This window comes from Ranitomeya imitator, chromosome 1 (genome assembly GCF_032444005.1).
Source record: "Ranitomeya imitator isolate aRanImi1 chromosome 1, aRanImi1.pri, whole genome shotgun sequence".
Classification (NCBI taxonomy): Eukaryota; Metazoa; Chordata; class Amphibia; order Anura; family Dendrobatidae; genus Ranitomeya; species Ranitomeya imitator.
The window spans coordinates 416016874-416036746 of record NC_091282.1 but is presented as its reverse complement, the minus strand read 5'-3'; the positions used below and the strand labels follow the sequence as shown (position 1 = coordinate 416036746).

General features: G+C 45.0%; 1 protein-coding gene across 1 annotated transcript in view; it reads left to right on the top strand.

The window, feature by feature from the left end:
- Positions 1–475: 475 nt before the first annotated feature.
- Positions 476–19873, top strand: part of PSAT1 (phosphoserine aminotransferase 1) — an 81289-nt gene continuing 61891 nt past the window's right edge. The window contains exons 1-2 of the mRNA XM_069762918.1: positions 476–754; positions 19479–19539. Coding sequence (XP_069619019.1) covers positions 695–754; positions 19479–19539 — 121 coding nt within the window. The 5' untranslated portion in view covers positions 476–694. The remainder of the gene's footprint in view (positions 755–19478; positions 19540–19873) is intronic.

Here is a 19873-nt window from a genome sequence, read left to right as displayed (position 1 = left end):
TGTGGCTATACTGAGGTAACATTCTGCCCCTGTATAGTGTATGTGTAGGGGACTATACACATTGTACCATTACTATGTGTGGCTATACTGAGGTAACATTCTGCCCCTGTATAATGTATGTGTAGGGGACTATACACATTGTACCATTACTATGTGTGGCTATACTGAGGTAACATTCTGCCCCTGTATAGTGTATGTGTAGGAGACTATACACATTGTACCATTACTATGTGTGGCTATACTGAGGTAACATTCTGCCCCTGTATAGTGTATGTGTAGGAGACTATACACATTGTACCATTACTATGTGTGGCTATACTGAGGTAACATTCTGCCCCTGTATAATGTATGTGTAGGGGACTATACACACGGTACCATTACTAGAGGCTGTGCTCAGGTGAGGTTCCGCCTCCTCCACATGTAGTTTGTTGCTGGATGGTGCAATCTCATTTCTGCCTTGCATCTCTAGTTAGCTGATCACGCGCTGAACTCGTGGACAGTTAGCCAATCAGAAATCCTGGCTGGAACGTCCGTCCAACCATCGTGCTGAAGCAAAAATCACCATGTGAAATTGACCAATGAGAAGAAGCCCCTCTGCTTCATATTTACTGAGGCAGAGATGCAGAGCATGAATCTGCTCCAGTACCGCTGAGAGCGTGCACACTGCGCTGAGTAGCAGCCCCTGACTGCAGCCATGGACATCATCACCCAGGTTCTGAATTTTGGTGCTGGACCTGCGAAGCTTCCGCCGTCTGTAAGTACTGCTGTGATGGTGGAGAATGATGAGCTAGGATATTGTGCACCCGCACTCAGCTGCCCGCCATCACCATGCTTTGCCATATGGAACGCCCTGCTGCTATAGACCGTGCCCTCGAAATGTGCAATTACAACATAGGGAATGGATGATGTAAGTGACTGGATTGTTCCTGTAGCCATGATCCTGCGGCTTTCATACCCACAACTCCTCTAGCTGTAGGGGAGAATGTGCCAGCAATGCCAATAGGACTGCATGTCTACCTGCATAAGGCAGACAGTAGGACTGCCATAGACCCCTATGCATGCATTTGTACTGAGATGGTGTGAGAGTGCAACACAGCAATGTGCCAGAACTGAATGGATTATTCCTGCTGCATTATATAAGGACTCTCCAATCCTGATAAATGGAACCATTGCAGGAATGCCTGGTATAATGGTGGGGCAGCAGGGCAGACAATGGGGGCTACTGGCTAGTCCTGCTGGTACAGATGAGACTCACTGCAGACATTGCATCAGCTGTCACCCCCTGACCAATCAGAGGGAGGGTGAGTTCAAATGGGGGCTTGGGTTTCCCTACAATTTATCTCCCCAACTCCCAATACTCCTGCGCTGTCAGCATTTAGCCCCCAGCTATGCACATCATTGGCTGAATTGTTTTGAGTTTTGCTTTTATAAGTCCAATTCGTAAAGGGGGGGAAAAAATGGAATGTGTTCTAAGAAGATTTTTCTAAAGAACCATGATATGAAGAGCAATATTAATTGATGCCACAGAGATTAACCCCTTCATGACCCAGCCTATTTTGACCTTAAAGACCTTGCCGTTTTTTGCAATTCTGACCAGTGTCCCTTTATGAGGTAATAACTCAGGAACGCTTCAACGGATCCTAGCGGTTCTGAGATTGTTTTTTCGTGACATATTGGGCTTCATGTTAGTGGTAAATTTAGGTCAATAAATTCTGCGTTTATTTGTGATTTGTGCAATTTTCACATTTTGAATTTTTATTCTGTTAAACCAGAGAGATATGTGACACAAAATAGTTAATAAATAACATTTCCCACATGTATACTTTACATCAGCACAATTTTGGAAACAAAATTTTTTTTTTGTTAGGAAGTTATAAGGGTTAAAATTTGACCAGCGATTTGTCATTATTACAACGAAATTTACAAAACCATTTTTTTTAGGGACCACCTCACATTTGAAGTCAGTTTGAGGGGTCTATATGGCTGAAAATACCCAAAAGTGACACCATTCTAAAAACTGCACCCCTCAAGGTACTCAAAACCACATTCAAGAAGTTTATTAACCCTTCAGGTGCTTCACAGCAGCAGAAGCAACATGGAAGGAAAAAATGAACATTTAACTTTTTAGTCACAAAAATTATCTTTTAGCAACAATTTTTTTATTTTCCCAATGGTAAAAGGAGAAACTGAACCACGAAAGTTGTTGTGCAATTTGTCCTGAGTACGCTGATACCTCATATGTGGGGGTAAACCACTGTTTGGGCGCACGGCAGGGCTCGGAAGGGAAGGAGCGCCATTTGACTTTTTGAATGGAAAATTAGCTCCAATTGTTAGCGGACACCATGTCGCGTTTGGAGAGCCCCTGTGTGCCTATGCATTGGAGCTCCCCCACAAGTGACCCCATTTTGGAAACTAGACCCCCCAAGGAACTTATTTAGATGCCTAGTGAGCACTTTAAACCCTCAGGTGCTTCACAAATTGATCTGTAAAAATGAAAAAGTACTTTTTTTTTCACAAAAAAATTCTTTTCGCCTCAATTTTTTCATTTTCACATGGGTAGTAGGATAAAATGGATCATAAAATTTGTTGGGCAATTTCTCCCGAGTACGCCGATACCTCATATGTGGGGGTAAACCACTGTTTGGGCACACGGCAGGGCTCGGAAGGGAAGGCGCGCCATTTGACTTTTTGAATGGAAAATTAGCTCCAATTGTTAGCGGACACCATGTCGCGTTTGGAGAGCCCCTGTGTGCCTATGCATTGGAGCTCCCCCACAAGTGACCCCATTTTGGAAACTAGACCCCCCAAGGAACTTATCTAGATGCCTATTGAGCACTTTAAACCCCCAGGTGCTTCACAGAAGTTTATAACGCAGAGCCATGAAAATAAAAAATAATTTTTCTTTCCTCAAAAATGATTTTTTTAGCCTGGAATTTCCTATTTTGCCAAGGATAATAGGAGAAATTGGACCCTAAATATTGTTGTCCAGTTTGTCCTGAGTACGCTGATACCCCATATGTGGGGGTAAACCACTGTTTGGGCGCACGGCAGGGCTCGGAAGGGATGGCACGCCATTTGGCTTTTTAAATGGAAAATTAGCTCCAATCATTAGCGGACACCATGTCACGTTTGGAGAGCCCCTGTGTGCCTAAACATTGGAGATCCCCCAGAAATGACCCCATTTTGGAAACTAGACCCCCAAAGGAACTAATCTAGATGTGTGGTGAGGACTTTGAACCCCCAAGTGCTTCACAGAAGTTTAACGCAGAGCCATGAAAAAAAAAAATATATATATTTTCTCAAAAATGATATTTTAGCCTGCAATTTTTTATTTTACAAAGGGTAACAGGAGAAATTTGACCCCAAAAGTTGTTGACCAGTTTCTCCTGAGTACGGTGATACCCCATATGTGGGGGTAAACTACTGTTTGGGCACATGCCGGGGCTCGGAATTGAAGTAGTAACGTTTTGAAATGCAGACTTTGATGGAATGCTCTGCGGGCGTCACGTTGCGTTTGCAGAGCCCCTGATGTGCCTAAACAGTAGAAACCCCCCACAAGTGACCCCATTTTGGAAACTAGACCCCGAAAGGAACTTATCTAGATGTGTGGTGAGCACTTTGAACCCCCAAGTGCTTCATAGAAGTTTATAATGCAGAGCCGTGAAAATAATAAATACGTTTTCTTTCCTCAAAAATAATAATTTAGCCCAGAATTTTTTATTTTCCCAAGGGTTACAGGAGAAATTGGACCCCAAAAGTTGTTGACCAGTTTCTCCTGAGTACACTGATACCCCATGTGTGGGGGTAAACCACTGTTTGGGCACACGTCGGGGCTCAGAAGGGAAGTAGTGACTTTTGAAATGCAGACTTTGATGGAATGGTCTGCGGGCGTCACATTGCGTTTGCAGAGCCCCTGGTGTGCCTAAACAGTAGAAACCCCCCACAAGTGACCCCATTTTAGAAACTAGACCCCCCCAAGGAACTTATCTAGATATGTGGTGAGCACTTTGAACCCCCAAGTGCTTCACAGACGTTTACAACGCAGAGCCGTGAAAATAAAAAATCATTTTTCTTTCCTCAAAAATGATGTTTTAGCAAGCATTTCTTTATTTTCACAAGGGTAACAGGAGAAATTGGACCCCAGTAATTGTTGCGCAGTTTGTCCTGAGTATGCTGGTACCCCATATGTGGGGGTAAACCACTGTTTGGGTGCACGTCGGGGCTCGGAAGTGAGGGAGCACCATTTGACTTTTTGAATACAAGATTGGCTGGAATTAATGGTGGCGCCATGTTGCGTTTGGAGACCCCCTGATGTGCCTAAACAGTGGAAACCCCTCAATTCTAACTCCAACACTAACCCCCCCACACCCCTAACCCTAATCCCAACTGTAGCCGTAACCCTAATCACAACCCTAACCCCAACACACCCGTAACCCCAACACAACCCTAACCACAACCCTAATTCCAACCCAACCCTAACCCTAAGGCTATGTGCCAACGTTGCGGATTCGTATGAGATTTTTCAGCACCATTTTTGAAAAATCCGCGGGTAAAGGGCACTGCGTTTTACCTGCGGATTTACCACGGATTTCCAGTGTTTTTTGTCCGGATTTCACCTGCGGATTCCTATTGAGGAACAGGTGTAAAACGCTGCGGAATCCGCACAAAGAATTGACATGCTGCGGAAAATACAACCCAGCGTTTCCGCGTGGTATTTTCCGCACCATGGGCACAGCGGATTTGGTTTTCCATATGTTTACATGGTACTGTAAACCTGATGGAACTCTGCTGCGGATCCGCAGCGGCCAATCCGCACCGTGTGCACATAGCCTAATTCTAAAGGTATGTGCACACGCTGCGGAAAACGCTGCGGATCCGCAGCAGTTTCCCATGAGTTTACAGTTCAATGCAAACCTATGGGAAACAAAAATCGCTGTACACATGCTGCGGAAAAACTGCACGGAAACGCAGCGGTTTACATTCCGCAGCATGTCATTTATTCGGACTCCCATGACAGCACACGAGAGAGGGGATCCGCCCTTAAGGAACAGGAAACCTACAGATACAAAAGGGCGGCACCTCTCCCCATGCATCAGTTGGTTTCCTGTTCCTGAAGGGACTGGATGCCTATAGAAACTAGAGGAGTCCAGGCCGGCCGGACCGATTCTGGTGGCGAGAGGGTCTCCCACTTAGGCCGGTGCGGGTACCTGAAGTAGTCACGGTGGCCCTGGCAGGGCGGCACGGCGGTGACTAGGCAGCGAGGAGCGGTCGCCAGGGGGTGTCCGGTCTCCGGGGCCAGCGTCTGGTAAGTCGCCCTTCCCGTGGGCTGTGGGTCTCTCTGGAGCAGGGGGGAGCGCGGCGGCATCGGGGGGGCGCCGATCGGATCGTAGCTGGCCGGCCTCGGCGTTCCACGAGAGCTGCAGCGCTGACAGGAAGCGCTGTAAGCTGTGATGACGTCGGGGGGCGGAGCCGGCGACGTCTTCCGGATCGGTGAGCTCCTGCGCATGCGCGGGGGCTCCAAGATGGTGGCGCCCACCGGAGATCATGCCGCAATCCCTCCGGAGCGACGATTGATTCCCCACAGCTGCGGGGGGGCGGGAAAATTAAACAAGCAAGCTGGGCAAGGTGCGCTGACCGAAGGAGGGGCCTTATAAGGCGGCTCCAGCAGCATGTTCCCGGGTTCTGGCTCCAATTTACTGAAAATGGATTCAGATCAGGATCAGCAGGTTGTGCTGCTGGAACAAGCATCCCAGAAACCCAAGGAGAAGGAACATGAAAAAAGGAGCGATGGTTCGGGCCGCAGAAGCTCCTCCAGACAGGGGTCTGGAGGGTCAGTCAAAAAGGATCCCCCTCGTGCTTCGGTATTTCTGGGTGTGATCAGCCACTGGTAAGTGATCTTCGAGAAAGTTCACTTAGTGACTAGTCTCCCCTCATGTGTTTTATGCAGGGAAGGAAAAACGTCAGTAAGGCGAAGCATAGGGAATGTGCCATCTGCGGGGTTCCCTTGCCTGACTCACACCCTAAAAAACTATGTGACCCCTGTATCCAGCAGACGGTGAGGTTCTGGAAGGAGGGGAGGGGGTATAGCATGTAGATTTTACACTCTAGTCTACCTTACTTATCCCCGTAGGTAGCCGAAGAATCCTCCTCTATTACGGCCAGTCTCAAGGAGATGATTAGAATGGAGGTTAAAGAGTCCTTTAAAAACCTTTCACAGTCAGGAGGTTCTAGGCAGAGAACTGAGTGGGCATCTGATTCGTCTGTGGAAAAGGACAAGTCCGAAGAATCAGACAATTCAGCAGCATCATCCTCCTCTTCGGAAGAAGACGCTGCTCGGTTTTGCCTACCCCTAGAAAGGATAGACAAATTGGTAAAGGCGGTCAGAGGCACAATGGGTATATCGGAACCCAAGCCTCAACTATCCAAAGAACAAATGATGTTCAGTGGATTGGAGCAAAAGAAGCGCAGAGTGTTTCCTTTAAATGAGAAAATACAAGATCTTATTAATAGGGAGTGGAGAAAACCGGAGAGAAAAGGCTCCTTACCACCTGCGCAAAAACGTCGATACCCTTTTGATGACCCAGCAGTAGGTAACTGGGAGAAAGCACCCAAGCTGGATGCAGCAATTGCCAAGGTAGCTAAACGATCTTCTCTCCCATTTGAAGATATGGGAACACTTAAAGACCCCCTGGATAGGAAAGTGGATACCTTCCTGAAGGGAACCTGGGAGATGGCAGCTGGCTCCTTAAGACCTGCGGTAGCTTCAACCTGCACGGCAAGGTCAATGATGGTCTGGCTGGACCAGTTGGAGACCCAATTAAAACAAGGGGCCTCTAGAGAGTCCATTCTCTCAGCATTACCTGTAATCCAGGAGGGGGCGGCTTTTTTATCAGACGCCTCAATTGACTCCGTAAAGTTGGCAGCTAGAGCAGCAGGACTTTCTAATGCTGCAAGGAGAGCCCTATGGCTGAAATGCTGGCCGGGGGATATGCAGGCAAAAGCGAAGCTCTGCGCTATCCCTTGTAAAGGCGAATATTTATTTGGGCCTACCCTGGATGAACTCCTGGAGAAAGCAGGAGATGATAAGAAAAAGTTTCCCAACCTGTTCAATCCATACCGTCGTCCCTTCAACAAAAGAAGGTTCAACCGGGGAGGAAAGCGAACCTTTTCACCAGGGAGAGATCGTCCCAGATGGGAGGATAGGCGAAAGCGAGGTACAGGTCTCATGTTTCGCCGTAACCAGACGGAAAATAAAAAACAAGACCAATGACTGGCAATTCCAGTGGGAGGGAGACTATTGCATTTCTCGGCAGAGTGGTCGAAAATCACAAACAGCGTTTGGATAAAAGACACTGTTTCCCATGGTCTCAAGCTGGAATTTGTTCATATTCCACAGGACAAATTTAGGTTAACACCCTGGCGCTCATCTCCCACTGAACAATTCGCCCTAGAAGAGGAAGTGAGGACTCTTTGTTCCAAAAATGTTTTGGTAGAGGTGCCGTATTCTCAGGCAGGGGAAGGGTTTTACTCTCCCCTGTTCCTAATCCAGAAGCCTGATAAATCTTACAGGACCATTATAAATCTTAAGGGTCTCAATAAGTTTTTGGTGAAACACACTTTCAAAATGGAGTCCATCAATTCGGCAATAAAAATGCTTTTCAACAACTGTTTCATGGTAGTAGTGGATTTGAAAGATGCCTACTATCATGTACCCATTCATGCTGATTTCCAACGATACCTGAGGGTAGCGATACTAATGGGGGGTAGGATTCGACATTTTCAATTCAGAGCGCTCCCCTTTGGGATCACCTCGGCACCTAGGGTGTTTACTAAAATAATTGCGGAAGTTATGGCGCATTTAAGAGAGTCAAATATCCTTATAGTCCCCTACTTAGACGATTTCCTCATTGTAGGTAACTCGGTAGATCATTGTCTGTCACAATGGGAGATTGCTAAAACCAAACTAGAACGGTTGGGTTGGATCATATCAGTGACACAGCAGTGTCTCCTCCCTATAGAGAAAATGGACCAAATTCAGAGTTTTGTATTAAGAGCAATCAATACACCTTCCATGACACTTAGGCAAGCAATGTCTCTACTTGGGTCACTCACATCTTGCATCCCAGCAGTTAAGTGGGCTCAGTTCCACACCAGGTCCCTACAAAATGAAGTCCTGTTCCATGACCGAGCCTTAGGAGGCGCATTGAATGGAAAATTGACATTGAGGCCGATAACATTGAATTCCCTTAGATGGTGGCTAGATAAACAAAATTTATCAGCAGGGGTTCCCTGGATGATAGATGTCACCCACGTGATAACCACGGATGCCAGCTCTTCAGGGTGGGGAGCCTATATGGGGGACATGGTGGTCCAGGGACAGTGGGAACCCTTCACAACATTTTCATCTAATCAAAGAGAGTTGTTGGCGGTTGAACTGGCTGTTAAAAAATTCCTCGTATATCTGCAGGGCCAGCACGTCAGAATTCTGTCGGACAACAGAGTGGCGGTCGCTTACATAAACCGGCAAGGGGGAACTCGTTCCGAAACTTTAATGCAGATCACGGATCGGTTGTTCCAGGTGGCAGAGCTCAATTTTCTATCTTTGACAGCTCTTCACATCAAAGGAAAAGAAAATGTGGCAGCAGATTTCCTCAGCCGAAATGTGTTAAAACAGGGAGAGTGGTCTCTCAACGAGGACATTTTCAATCTTGTCGTCCGCAGATGGGGTCAACCAGTGGTGGATCTATTCGCCACCAGAAACAACAGAAAAGTAAAACTTTTTTGCTCCCTAAATCCCAGGGAGAATCCCCTGGCGGTAGACGCGTTTCTCATAAAATGGGATTTTCCACTAGCCTATGCTTTCCCACCACTGAACCTGATACCTCTAGTGGTGAGGAAAATCAGGGAGGATCGAGCGAAAGTCATCCTTATCGCCCCCTTTTGGCCCAGAAGAACCTGGTTTGCCTGGCTCAAGACAATGTCTGTAGCGGTCCCCTGGGTACTGCCAGAGATCCCGAACTTGCTTTCGCAGGGACCGATCTCCCATCCACAAGTGACGGGGCTCCATTTGACGGCATGGTGTTTGAACGGTCACTATTAGTGGGGAAAGGCTTCTCTCCAAACTTGGTGGAGACGCTCCTAAAGAGTAGAAAGCAAATAACTACGAAAATCTACTCTAGGACTTGGAGAAAGTTCTTGTCTTGTTCAAAGTTTAATATCCAAGACGGGGTGCCAGTACAACAAATCCTAGAGTTCCTACAGAAGGGGTTCGAGTTAAAACTCTCTCCTAGTACCCTTAGGGTACAGGTCTCAGCTTTAGGTGCCCTGTTTTCCTGTAATATAGCGAATAACTACTGGATAGCGAGGTTTATGAAGGCAGTTAGTAGATCTACACCACTGCATAAAGACAGAACAGTTCCATGGGATTTAAATTTAGTTCTGTCCTCTCTAACTAAACCCCCCTTTGAACCTCTGCAGGAGGCCTCGATCAAAATGTTGACACTTAAGACAGCCTTCCTGATCGCCATAACCTCAGCTCGCAGGATAGGGGATATACAGGCACTTTCCAGAGCTCCTCCATACACTGAAATCTTGTCAGACAGAGTAGTCCTTAGACCAGACCCAGCATATCTGCCAAAGGTGGCGACACGGTTCCATAGATCACAGGAGATAGTTTTGCCGTCCTTTATTCCTAATCCCTCTAATCCTAAAGAGCAGGAGCTTCATACGTTAGACGTCAGGAGATCTCTTCTTCAGTATATTTCAGCTACTGATAATTGGAAGAAGGATGGGGCACTGCTTCTTTCCTTCCAAGGTCCAAAGAAAGGATTTAGAGTATCGAAATATTTACTGGCTAAATGGATTAGGGAAACTATCTCTCTAGCTTATACAGCAGGTGGGGGGCCAGCTCCGCAGAACCTAAAGGCACATTCCACCCGGGCCATGGCGTCATCCTGGGCAGAAAGATCTGGAGTGTCAGTGGAGCAGATATGTAAGGCGGCCACATGGTCATCCCCTTCCACTTTCTTTAAACACTATCGGTTGGATTTGGGGTCCTCCTCTGATCTTTCCTTTGGGTTAAGGGTGCTACAATCTATAGTCCCTCCCTAAGGTAGCTTACATCTCTGTAAATCTCTCGTGTGCTGTCATGGGAGTCCGAATAAAGCATTAAGCTACTTACTGGTAGCGGCATTTTTCGGAGGCCCATGACAGCACCCTTAGTTCCCTCCCTATTCACGTGGGGGTAGCACTTCCTGATATGTATATAGCGTAATATGTAAATCTCACGTATGGTGTCTTATTACAATAATGGGTTATTTTGTTTCAAATGTATATAATGTATATATTGTATATTTGTGTACCACTAACCGCGGCAGTCCTCTCAGGCTCTGAAATACAACTGATGCATGGGGAGGTGGTGCCGCCCTTTTGTATCTGTAGGTTTCCTGTTCCTTAAGGGCGGATCCCCTCTCTCGTGTGCTGTCATGGGCCTCCGAAAAATGCCGCTACCAGTAAGTAGCTTAATGCTTTCTTTCTGCGGATTCCGCAGCGGTTTTACAACTGCTCAAATAGAAAATCGCTGTTGTAAAACCGCATTGAAATGCGCAGAAAAAACATGGTAAATCCGCCATAAATCCACAGCGGAAAAATCCGCAGAGGAACAGAATACGTGTGCACATACCGAAACCCTACCCCTACCCCTAACCCTAGTTCTTACCCCAACCTTAGTGGAAAAAAAAAATAAAATATTTTTTTTATTGTCCCTACCTATGGGGGTGACAAAGGGGGGGGGGGGTCATTTACTTTTTTTTTTTTAATTTTGATCACTGAGATAGGTTATATCTCAGTGATCAAAATTCACTCTGGAACGAATCTGCCGGCCGGCAGATTCGTCGGGCGCACTGCACATTCGCCCGCCATTTTGGAAGATGGCGGCGCCCAGGAAAGAAGACGGGACGGTCCCCGGGAGGCCAGGTAAGTATAAGGGGGGGGGAGATCAGGGCACCGGGGGGGGGGGGGGGCGTCGGAGCACGGGGGGGTGGACCGGAACACGGGGGGGTGGATTGGAGCACGGAGTGGGGGATCGCTGTGCGGGCGGGTGGATCGGAGCACGGGGTGGGGGGGAGAATCGCTGTGCGGGGGGGGATCGGAGTGCGGGGGGTGTGATTGGAGCACGGGGGGTGTGATTGGAGCACGGGGGGAGCGGGCAGGAGGATGGGGGAGCGGAGCACAGGACCGAGGGAAGCAGACCGCAGATGGGGGGGCGATCGGAGGAGTGGAGTGGGTGCACATTAGTGTGTCCAGCCATGGCCGATGATATTGCAGCATCGGCCATGGCTGGATTGTAATATTTCACCATTTTTTTAGGTGAAATATTACAAATCGCTCTGATTGGCAGTTTCACTTTCAACAGCCAATCAGAGCGATCGTAGCCACGAGGGGGTGAAGCCACCCCCCCTGGGCTAAACTACCACTCCCCCTGTCCCTGCAGATCGGGTGAAATGGGAGTTAACCCTTTCACCCGGCCTGCAGGGACGCGATCTTTCCATGACGCATATGCTGCGTCATGGGTCGGAATGGCACCGACTTTCATGACGCAGCGTATGCGTCAAAGGTCGGGAAGGGGTTAATTGATAGGCCGGAGTCACAATACCTTAGAATATGTCCGAGTGCTACGCGAGAAAACATCTCATAGAATTCGGCCCCGTGTTAATCTATGGGGCAGCTCACATGAGCATTTATTTTCTCAGCCATATTCGGCTTGCGTGTAAAATCACAGCAGGCTGCCATTGTCACCGATACTCACCAATGCAGGCCTATGGGTGCGAGAAAAAAATTACACCGCACTTACACCGTGCAAGTGCTGTCCAACTTTTACGCATCGGTGTCCTTATAAAAGCCGGCAATCCATGTGCCGCATAAAGTAAAATCACAGAGTGACAGGTTAGAATAGATATATACATAAAGAAAACATAGATATACAGATGTCAGTGACACACACGTGTATATATATTACACAGATAGAAGAAAAGCCGGCAATTCAGCAGCCTCGTAGTGTATACTCACTGCAGGAGCCGACCGGATAGAATAGATGGATTACACACAGTAAATACATATAGAATAGGTAGATATACAGATGGCAGTGACAAATATAAATAGTACAGTGTGTGCAGCTATAACTGTACATGTATTTAAGTAATACAAGATTATTTTTCTGAAAAAAATGGTGTGGGTTCCCGTGTAATTTTCTTAACCAGCAGAGGGAAAGCCGACGGCTGGGGGCCGATGTTTACAGCCTGGGAAGAGGGTAATACCCATGGAGCTTCCCAGGCTATTAATATAATCGCACAGCTGTATACTTAGCCTTTACTGGCTATTAAAATATGGGTCTGTAAAAAAAAAAAAAAAAAATGACGTAGGGGTAGGGTCCCTCTATAATTAATAACCAGCAAAGGCTATGCAGACAGCTGCGGGTTGATATTAATAGCCTAGGAAGGGGGCAAGGATACTGGCCCCCGTCCAGGCTAAAAACATCATCTTTCAGCAGCCCCGGAAAAGGGGCATCTATGTTACCTTTTGTATTGTCAGGTGCCATCAAGCCCTGAGGCTAGTAATGGAGAGGAGTCGATAAGACACCCCCATTACCCCATAGTCCTATCGTATAAAAACATGGACACCCAGAAAAAAGTCGTCCTTTAATTGAAAGAATGACACAGACTCCTTTTAATAAATCTTAATTAAACCATACTTACGATATCACTCATTCCACTGACACCATCATCTTCTGCAAAAGAGTTAAAAAAACAAACAAAAAAACAACCGTATTTCTCACCTTTCTGCAGAGATGATAATCCATTTGTCCCAAGACTGGTCTAGTTCTGCTACTTCTAGACGGCAGGCTGCATGATGCAACCATGCAGCCTGCCGTCCAGCAGAGACACCGGGCACTGTGTGCTCAGTTTCACCCTGTGAACTTCTATTCCCTGTCTGAGGGCACTGCGAGATTGAGAAAGTTCTCCTGCTCACGGTGCCGTCAGACAGGTCCTGCAAGTTTACAGCCAATGAATGAAAATTACCCACGGCGCTCGTGCTGACGTCAGATAGGTGAGTTCATTGGCTGTGAACTCACCGGACCTGTCTGACGGAACCCGAGCAGAAATATATATATATATATATATATATATATATATATATATATATATATATATATATATATATATATATATATATGGAACAGCACAATTTCAACTTATCTTCAGGTGCAGGGCCCCAGGATAACAGTCCATGTATCCAAATAATCTATACGTCAAAAAATGAGGCAGCACTCCATGTAGTCAATGTTCAACTTTGTAGGATTTAATCAACCCACTGTGCAGGGCGACGTTTCGGCTCAGACTGAGCCTTTCTCAAGCAATGGGTGGTACAAAAACGTGCATATATATAGTACTTCCATCAATAATTACAACCAATAGGGGTTTAAGCCAATCCAGGTTCATAACATACAGTGCTTCAATTATTTTACCAGTATAAAGTGCTATAGTGCTTAAGTGCTAAATGCTCTAATGTGCTTCTGTTACATACATGTATCCCCCTGTCAAGATCGCTCCATATATATATATATAGTATATTCCATATACTTGGCGTCCATACATTCTATCTGCGCATGTCCGGGAAACAAACTAGGCCCAAATACGAGATTACCGATACTTCTAATCTGCGCTTGCGCACTAGCGCTAATAGACGCCATATGCCCTGTGGCAATAAGCGATTACAGATAGATTCATCTTACGCTTGCGCACTAGCGCTAGTGATAGCCATATTGTGAGTGGCACATTCTACCACTATATGATGCGCTTGTGCCTGACCGCCATATTAAACGTGGCATACACTAAAACGCTAATTCTGTTGTAAAAGACTAGTGGATCACGGATCGATACATTCCATGAACAGCCATGTATTGCATATCATATGGTCTCATGTTGTGGCTTACATTATCCAACTGTCCATTAAATGGACTTCAAATAGGTTTTTTCTGTACCCTGGCTACTCGGACGGCACCTTATTCAGGATGTCTCCGAGCGCCACATAGTGTCCAGATGCCCCAGCTAACCTGGACAAACCATTGACCAGGATTTATTTGACTACTTGATAGTGGATGATCCCACAACCCCGGTGCTGTATATTACCCCCAAAATACACAAGAGCTTAATAAACCCCCCGGGACGCCCTATAATTTCTGGGGTCAATTCGATATTCAGCAAAATGGGTATATTCTTGGATAGAATATTTAACCCGATAGTAAAGAAGAGCAAATCGTATATTAGGGATACAACAGACTTTATTAAAAAGTTGGAGGAAATACATCTTACGGAGGAAATCACATTAGCGTCATTTGACGTAGTATCCCTATATACCTCAATTAACCATGACAATGGCCTGCGGGTGGTAGATAAAAAACTAAATGCAATGCAATATACTGAGGAAGGTAGGATTTTTCTACTAAGGATACTTGAAATAATACTAAAACGTAATTATTTTCTTTTTGGGGATATATTTTATGCACAAAAACGGGGAACAGCCATGGGGGCCAATCTGGCCCCTGCTTATGCAAACCTGGTGATGGAGGCCCTGGAGGAGGACCTCATCTATGTGTCCCACCACTTCCGGCAAGTGCTGGTGTGGTGGAGGTACATAGATGACGTCTTCCTCCTGTGGACGGGTACGCAGAAGGCATTAGAAGACTTCCATGGGTTCCTTAATACGATCGATGACACCATCAAATTCACGTTGGTGTGGTCCAAATTGGAAATACAATTTTTGGATGTACTGGTCACGCAGAATGAAGGAGAATTGAGCACAACACTCTATGTTAAAAAAACGGATAGGAATAACCTGCTAACATACGATAGTCAGCATCCACGTAACATGGTAAGATCAATCCCGCTTAGCCAATTATTGAGAGTAAGACGTATCGTGAAGAAAGAGGACGAAGTTGACGAGGTGCTCGATAGGTTAATTAATAAGTTCTTGGGAAGAGGGTACCCAAAAAACCTACTGGAATATACTAGAAAAAAAGTCCGTAACCAAAAAAGGGAAGAACTAATTAATAAGTCATCAAATACAAGGAAGCAGCTTGACCGAATCCCACTAGTCATGACTTTTGCTGAAGAAAGCAGTGAAGTAGTTAAAATTATAAAAAAACATTGGGGGATGTTAGGGAGATGTCTCCCCGACATTAAAGAACTTCAGAAGCACCCTATATGTTCATACAAAAAAAGTAGGAATATTGGCAACCACTTAGTCAAATCAGACATAGGGACAATGAGACAAAATACCCAGCGGACACTAACTGGTGTGAATAAAATGGGATGCTACCCATGTCTGAATTGTGTGAATTGTACCTATATGATAAAAGGCCCTACATTTACACATCCCCAGACGGGGAAAATGTATAGGATTAATGAATATTTGACGTGTAGTTCAGCCTATGTTATATATCTCCTGATGTGTCTTTGCAAACTCTGGTATATAGGTGAGACCACATGTGAATTTAAGGTCAGAATGAATCAGCATAGATACAGCATACGTAAAAAGCGAACGGATCTCCCAGTCCCGAAACATTTTTTTAGAATTTAACCATACTGAAAAGGATCTAAAATTCAAAATAATTGATGTAGTCCCGGCACAGAGGAGAGGGGGGGACAGGGAATTGATCCTAAAGAAGAAGGAATTAAAATGGATCTATGAACTGAACACTCTGAAACCCAATGGCCTTAATGTGGACTTTAAAATTCACACAGTTATGTAAAGTGTATGGTAATTTATGGTATATAGTTCCTTGTTCAGGTTGTATAGTTGGAGGACTTGGTTAAGAAGAGGTATACTTACCCTTCTGTTTTAAATTTTAATTGTTTTTAACATATTTTCTGTCATCCCCTCTGTAGATCCATAATAAATCTGTGGGTGGACATGAACGCAGGAGGACCGAAAACTTATTATTTTTTCATTTTTTTATTGTTTTTTTCTATAAATGCTTGGTTTCTGTCAAAAAATTCCTAAACATTAAAAAACTTGTCTCAAAATAATTTTTCTAACTGTGAATTTGTCCTGGGAACAACAATAAAACAATTGATGAAAAGTAATATTAGCTTAAGAAAAATTATTTTCTATAGGGCGCTATATTCTTTTGTATATGGTGGTTGTTGGCTCAGATAATAATAGTACAAATGCAAAGGTTGTTACCTAGTAGTTGTCCTAATTGCAACAGTTGGCGCATAGAGGTTAGCTGGGGCATCTGGACACTGTGGCGCTCGGAGACATCCTGAATAAGGTGCCGTCCGAGTAGCCAGGGTACAGAAAAAACCTATTTGAAGTCCATTTAATGGACAGTTGGATAATGTAAGCCACAACATGAGACCATATGATATGCAATACATGGCTGTTCATGGAATGTATCGATCCGTGATCCACTAGTCTTTTACAACAGAATTAGCGTTTTAGTGTGTGCCACGTTTAATATGGCGGTCAGGCACAAGCGCATCATATAGTGGTAGAATGTGCCACTCACAATATGGCTATCACTAGCGCTAGTGCGCAAGCGTAAGATGAATCTATCTGTAATCGCTTATTGCCACAGGGCATATGGCGTCTATTAGCGCTAGTGCGCAAGCGCAGATTAGAAGTATCGGTAATCTCTTATTTGGGCCTAGTTTGTTTCCCGGACATGCGCAGATAGAATGTATGGACGCCAAGTAGAAGTAATGGTGTCCTCCATGCGTTACATGAGCCCTCGCAGCATAAAGTAAGTGGTAATAATATCTATGGACAATAAATATGGAGCGATCTTGACAGGGGGATACATGTATGTAACAGAAGCACATTAGAGCATTTAGCACTTAAGCACTATAGCACTTTATACTGGTAAAATAATTGAAGCACTGTATGTTATGAACCTGGATTGGCTTAAACCCCTATTTGTTGTAATTATTGATGGAAGTACTATATATATGCACGTTTTTGTACCACCCATTGCTTGAGAAAGGCTCAGTCTGAGCCGAAACGTCGCCCTGCACAGTGGGTTGATTAAATCCTACAAAGTTGAACATTGACTACATGGAGTGCTGCCTCATTTTTTGACATATATATATATATATATATATATATATATTATTCCAACCTGTCACGCTCTGATTTTTCTGTACGCGTCACATGAACTACCTGCTTTTATTCTTTTTATCCATGTATAAAAAAGCACAGCAGCACTCTGTTATTTCCATTGACACTATATGTCTTGGCATTCACAACTTCCAACCGCATTGTCCCTCAGCAAGATGTACGTACAAAAAAAGCGAAGGTTCTTTGCACATAGATTGGCAAATTCTTTTGTGCCCATCAACCACGGCAAGGTGACACTTCTCTGATGGGTTCTATCATAACCCTTCCATATCCTACTGTACATGCCACTTTTGGGCTAAAAAGCCTACAATAATAGACAAAGATGTCTCTCCTGGGCTGCAAGCCTATGATTTGAATGGGAAAGTAGAATTGGTTGAGAACACTTGCAGGTCAATGGGAGGAGAGCAGGTGAATAGGTGTGAATAGGTGCAAGCTGTAGTGACTACAAAATATGTATAAAGAAAGCACAGCAGCACTCTGTCAATGCCAAGACATATAGTGTCAATGGCAATAACAACTTGATGGGCACACATGAATTGGCCAATTTATGCGCTAAGAACGTTTGTTTTTCTTATAAGTACATCTTGCTGAGGAACAAAGCGGTTGGAAGTGTCTTGGCATTCACAGAGTGCTGATGTGCTTTTTTTTTTATACATATTTTGCAGTCACTGCAGCTTGCACATATTCCAACTTGTGAGGTGCTGGTCAGGTTATATATATATATATATATATATATATATATATATATATATATATATATATATATATATATATATATATATATACACACTTTGAAGAATATTTCCTTTGAAAATGATGTGTAAATGACTTAGGCAGGGTTCATATTGTGTTAGGGCAGTCTGTTCAACGCATCTGTTAACGGACTGCGTTAACGCAAGTGCCGTTAAAGACCGCGTTATGTGATCGCAGATGCTCCATCTGCGCTAACGGTTATGGACCCCGAAACGCTGCAGACCGCGTCCGAGGGTCCGTCACAGAGTGACGGCACATCGCTAACACATGCCAATTATGACATGCGTTAGCGATGCACTACATAATTGCAGTCTATGGATGCGCTAACGCATCCGTTACATAGCGTTAGTGCCGCTATGTAACGGATGCTGTCAGCGCATTGCCATTAACGCAATATGAACCCTGCCTTAGGCCAGTCTCGCACGTCCAGATAATTCCGGTACCGGAATTATCCGTGTGCCGGTGCGTTTCTGTGGCACACGTGTGCCGCCCGTGTGCCCACTGGGTACCACACGCACCGTGCAGGAGACTGCGCTAAAGTTTAGCGCTGTCCCCTGCATCTGATGCTGAAGCCGCGATTCATATCTTCCCTGCAGCAGCGTTTGCTGTAGAGAAGATATGAATAATCGTGTTTAAAATAAAGATCCATGACCCTCCCTATGGGAGGTGGAGCCGCATATTCATAACTCTAATCGGCGGCCCCACGTGACCACTCATACAGTAGAAGGCTCGGCCAGGACAGGAAGCAGCGCCAGCCAGCGAGGGAGCCGGGTGAGTATTTTAATAACAGCGGTGGGGGTGCACAGGGGGTGGGAGGGGGGTGGGGTCATGAATCTTTATTTTAAACACGATTATTCATATCTCCTCTTCAGCACCAGTGGGGGGGACAGCGCTTACAGTAGCGCTGTCTCCTGCATAGCACACAGACAATGTCCGTGTGCGGTACGTGTTTTACACGGACCCATTGGCTTTAATGGGTCCGTGTAATCCGTGCGCTCCCACGAACACTGACATGTCTCCGTGTTTGGCACACGGAGACACGGTCCGCAAAAAATCAATGACCTCTGCACAGATGCATTGATTTCACTGTGTCTACGTATGTCAGTGGCTCCGGTACTTGAGGAAACTGTCACCTCACGTACCGGAGCCACTGACGTGTGAAACCGGCCTTAGAGAATTGCTCTATGTAAAAGCTCATGTTAAAATCACATTGCAATCGGGATAGCATTCAGATATAAATCGGATGCTAGGTGTGAAAAATCGGATAGTACTCGCATGACACTTGCATTACGTTTGTTCGTCTCGTGGCATGGAGACTCAGAATGATTATTTTTTTCCCTATACGTTTAGTGTGACACCAGTCATAAGCTATAAATTTATATACGGTATTCATTCAATAATATAATTATTTCCTCAAGCCTGTCAGGCATGGCCTAGTGTAGCTTGTGTAGTTACTAGTTGCTAATAAATGCATATCTTGTGGGAATGGCACAACTGGTTGTACTAAGACTTAATGCACATTATGTGTTTTTTCTTTTGTTTTCTTACAGGTTTTGCTTGAAGCTCAGAAAGAATTGGTTGACTATAAAGGACTTGGCATAAGTGTTCTTGGTAAGTACACTGATTCTTAAAGAATTTCTGTTTTTTAACGTTCTTTTCTATAGTTGTCTAGTAAGTAAAATAACTCTGGAAATAATTTGCTTTTCTCTAGTATTTTTTTAAGGTGCTTGTTCCAGTCATCTATCTAGGTAGTCTCAATAGTCTGCTGGCTGTAGACATCGGATAAGCTTCAGTCATCTCTTGGCTGTGTGACGGTAAACAGTGTTCGGCCATGTTCACAGTTTCTGGTTTTAGTTTACAAAGACTGATGTAAAATACTGAACGTGTGAACTTGGTCTTATTTTGTAGGACCCCTACCAATTAGCCATTTGTAGCTCCCATTGAA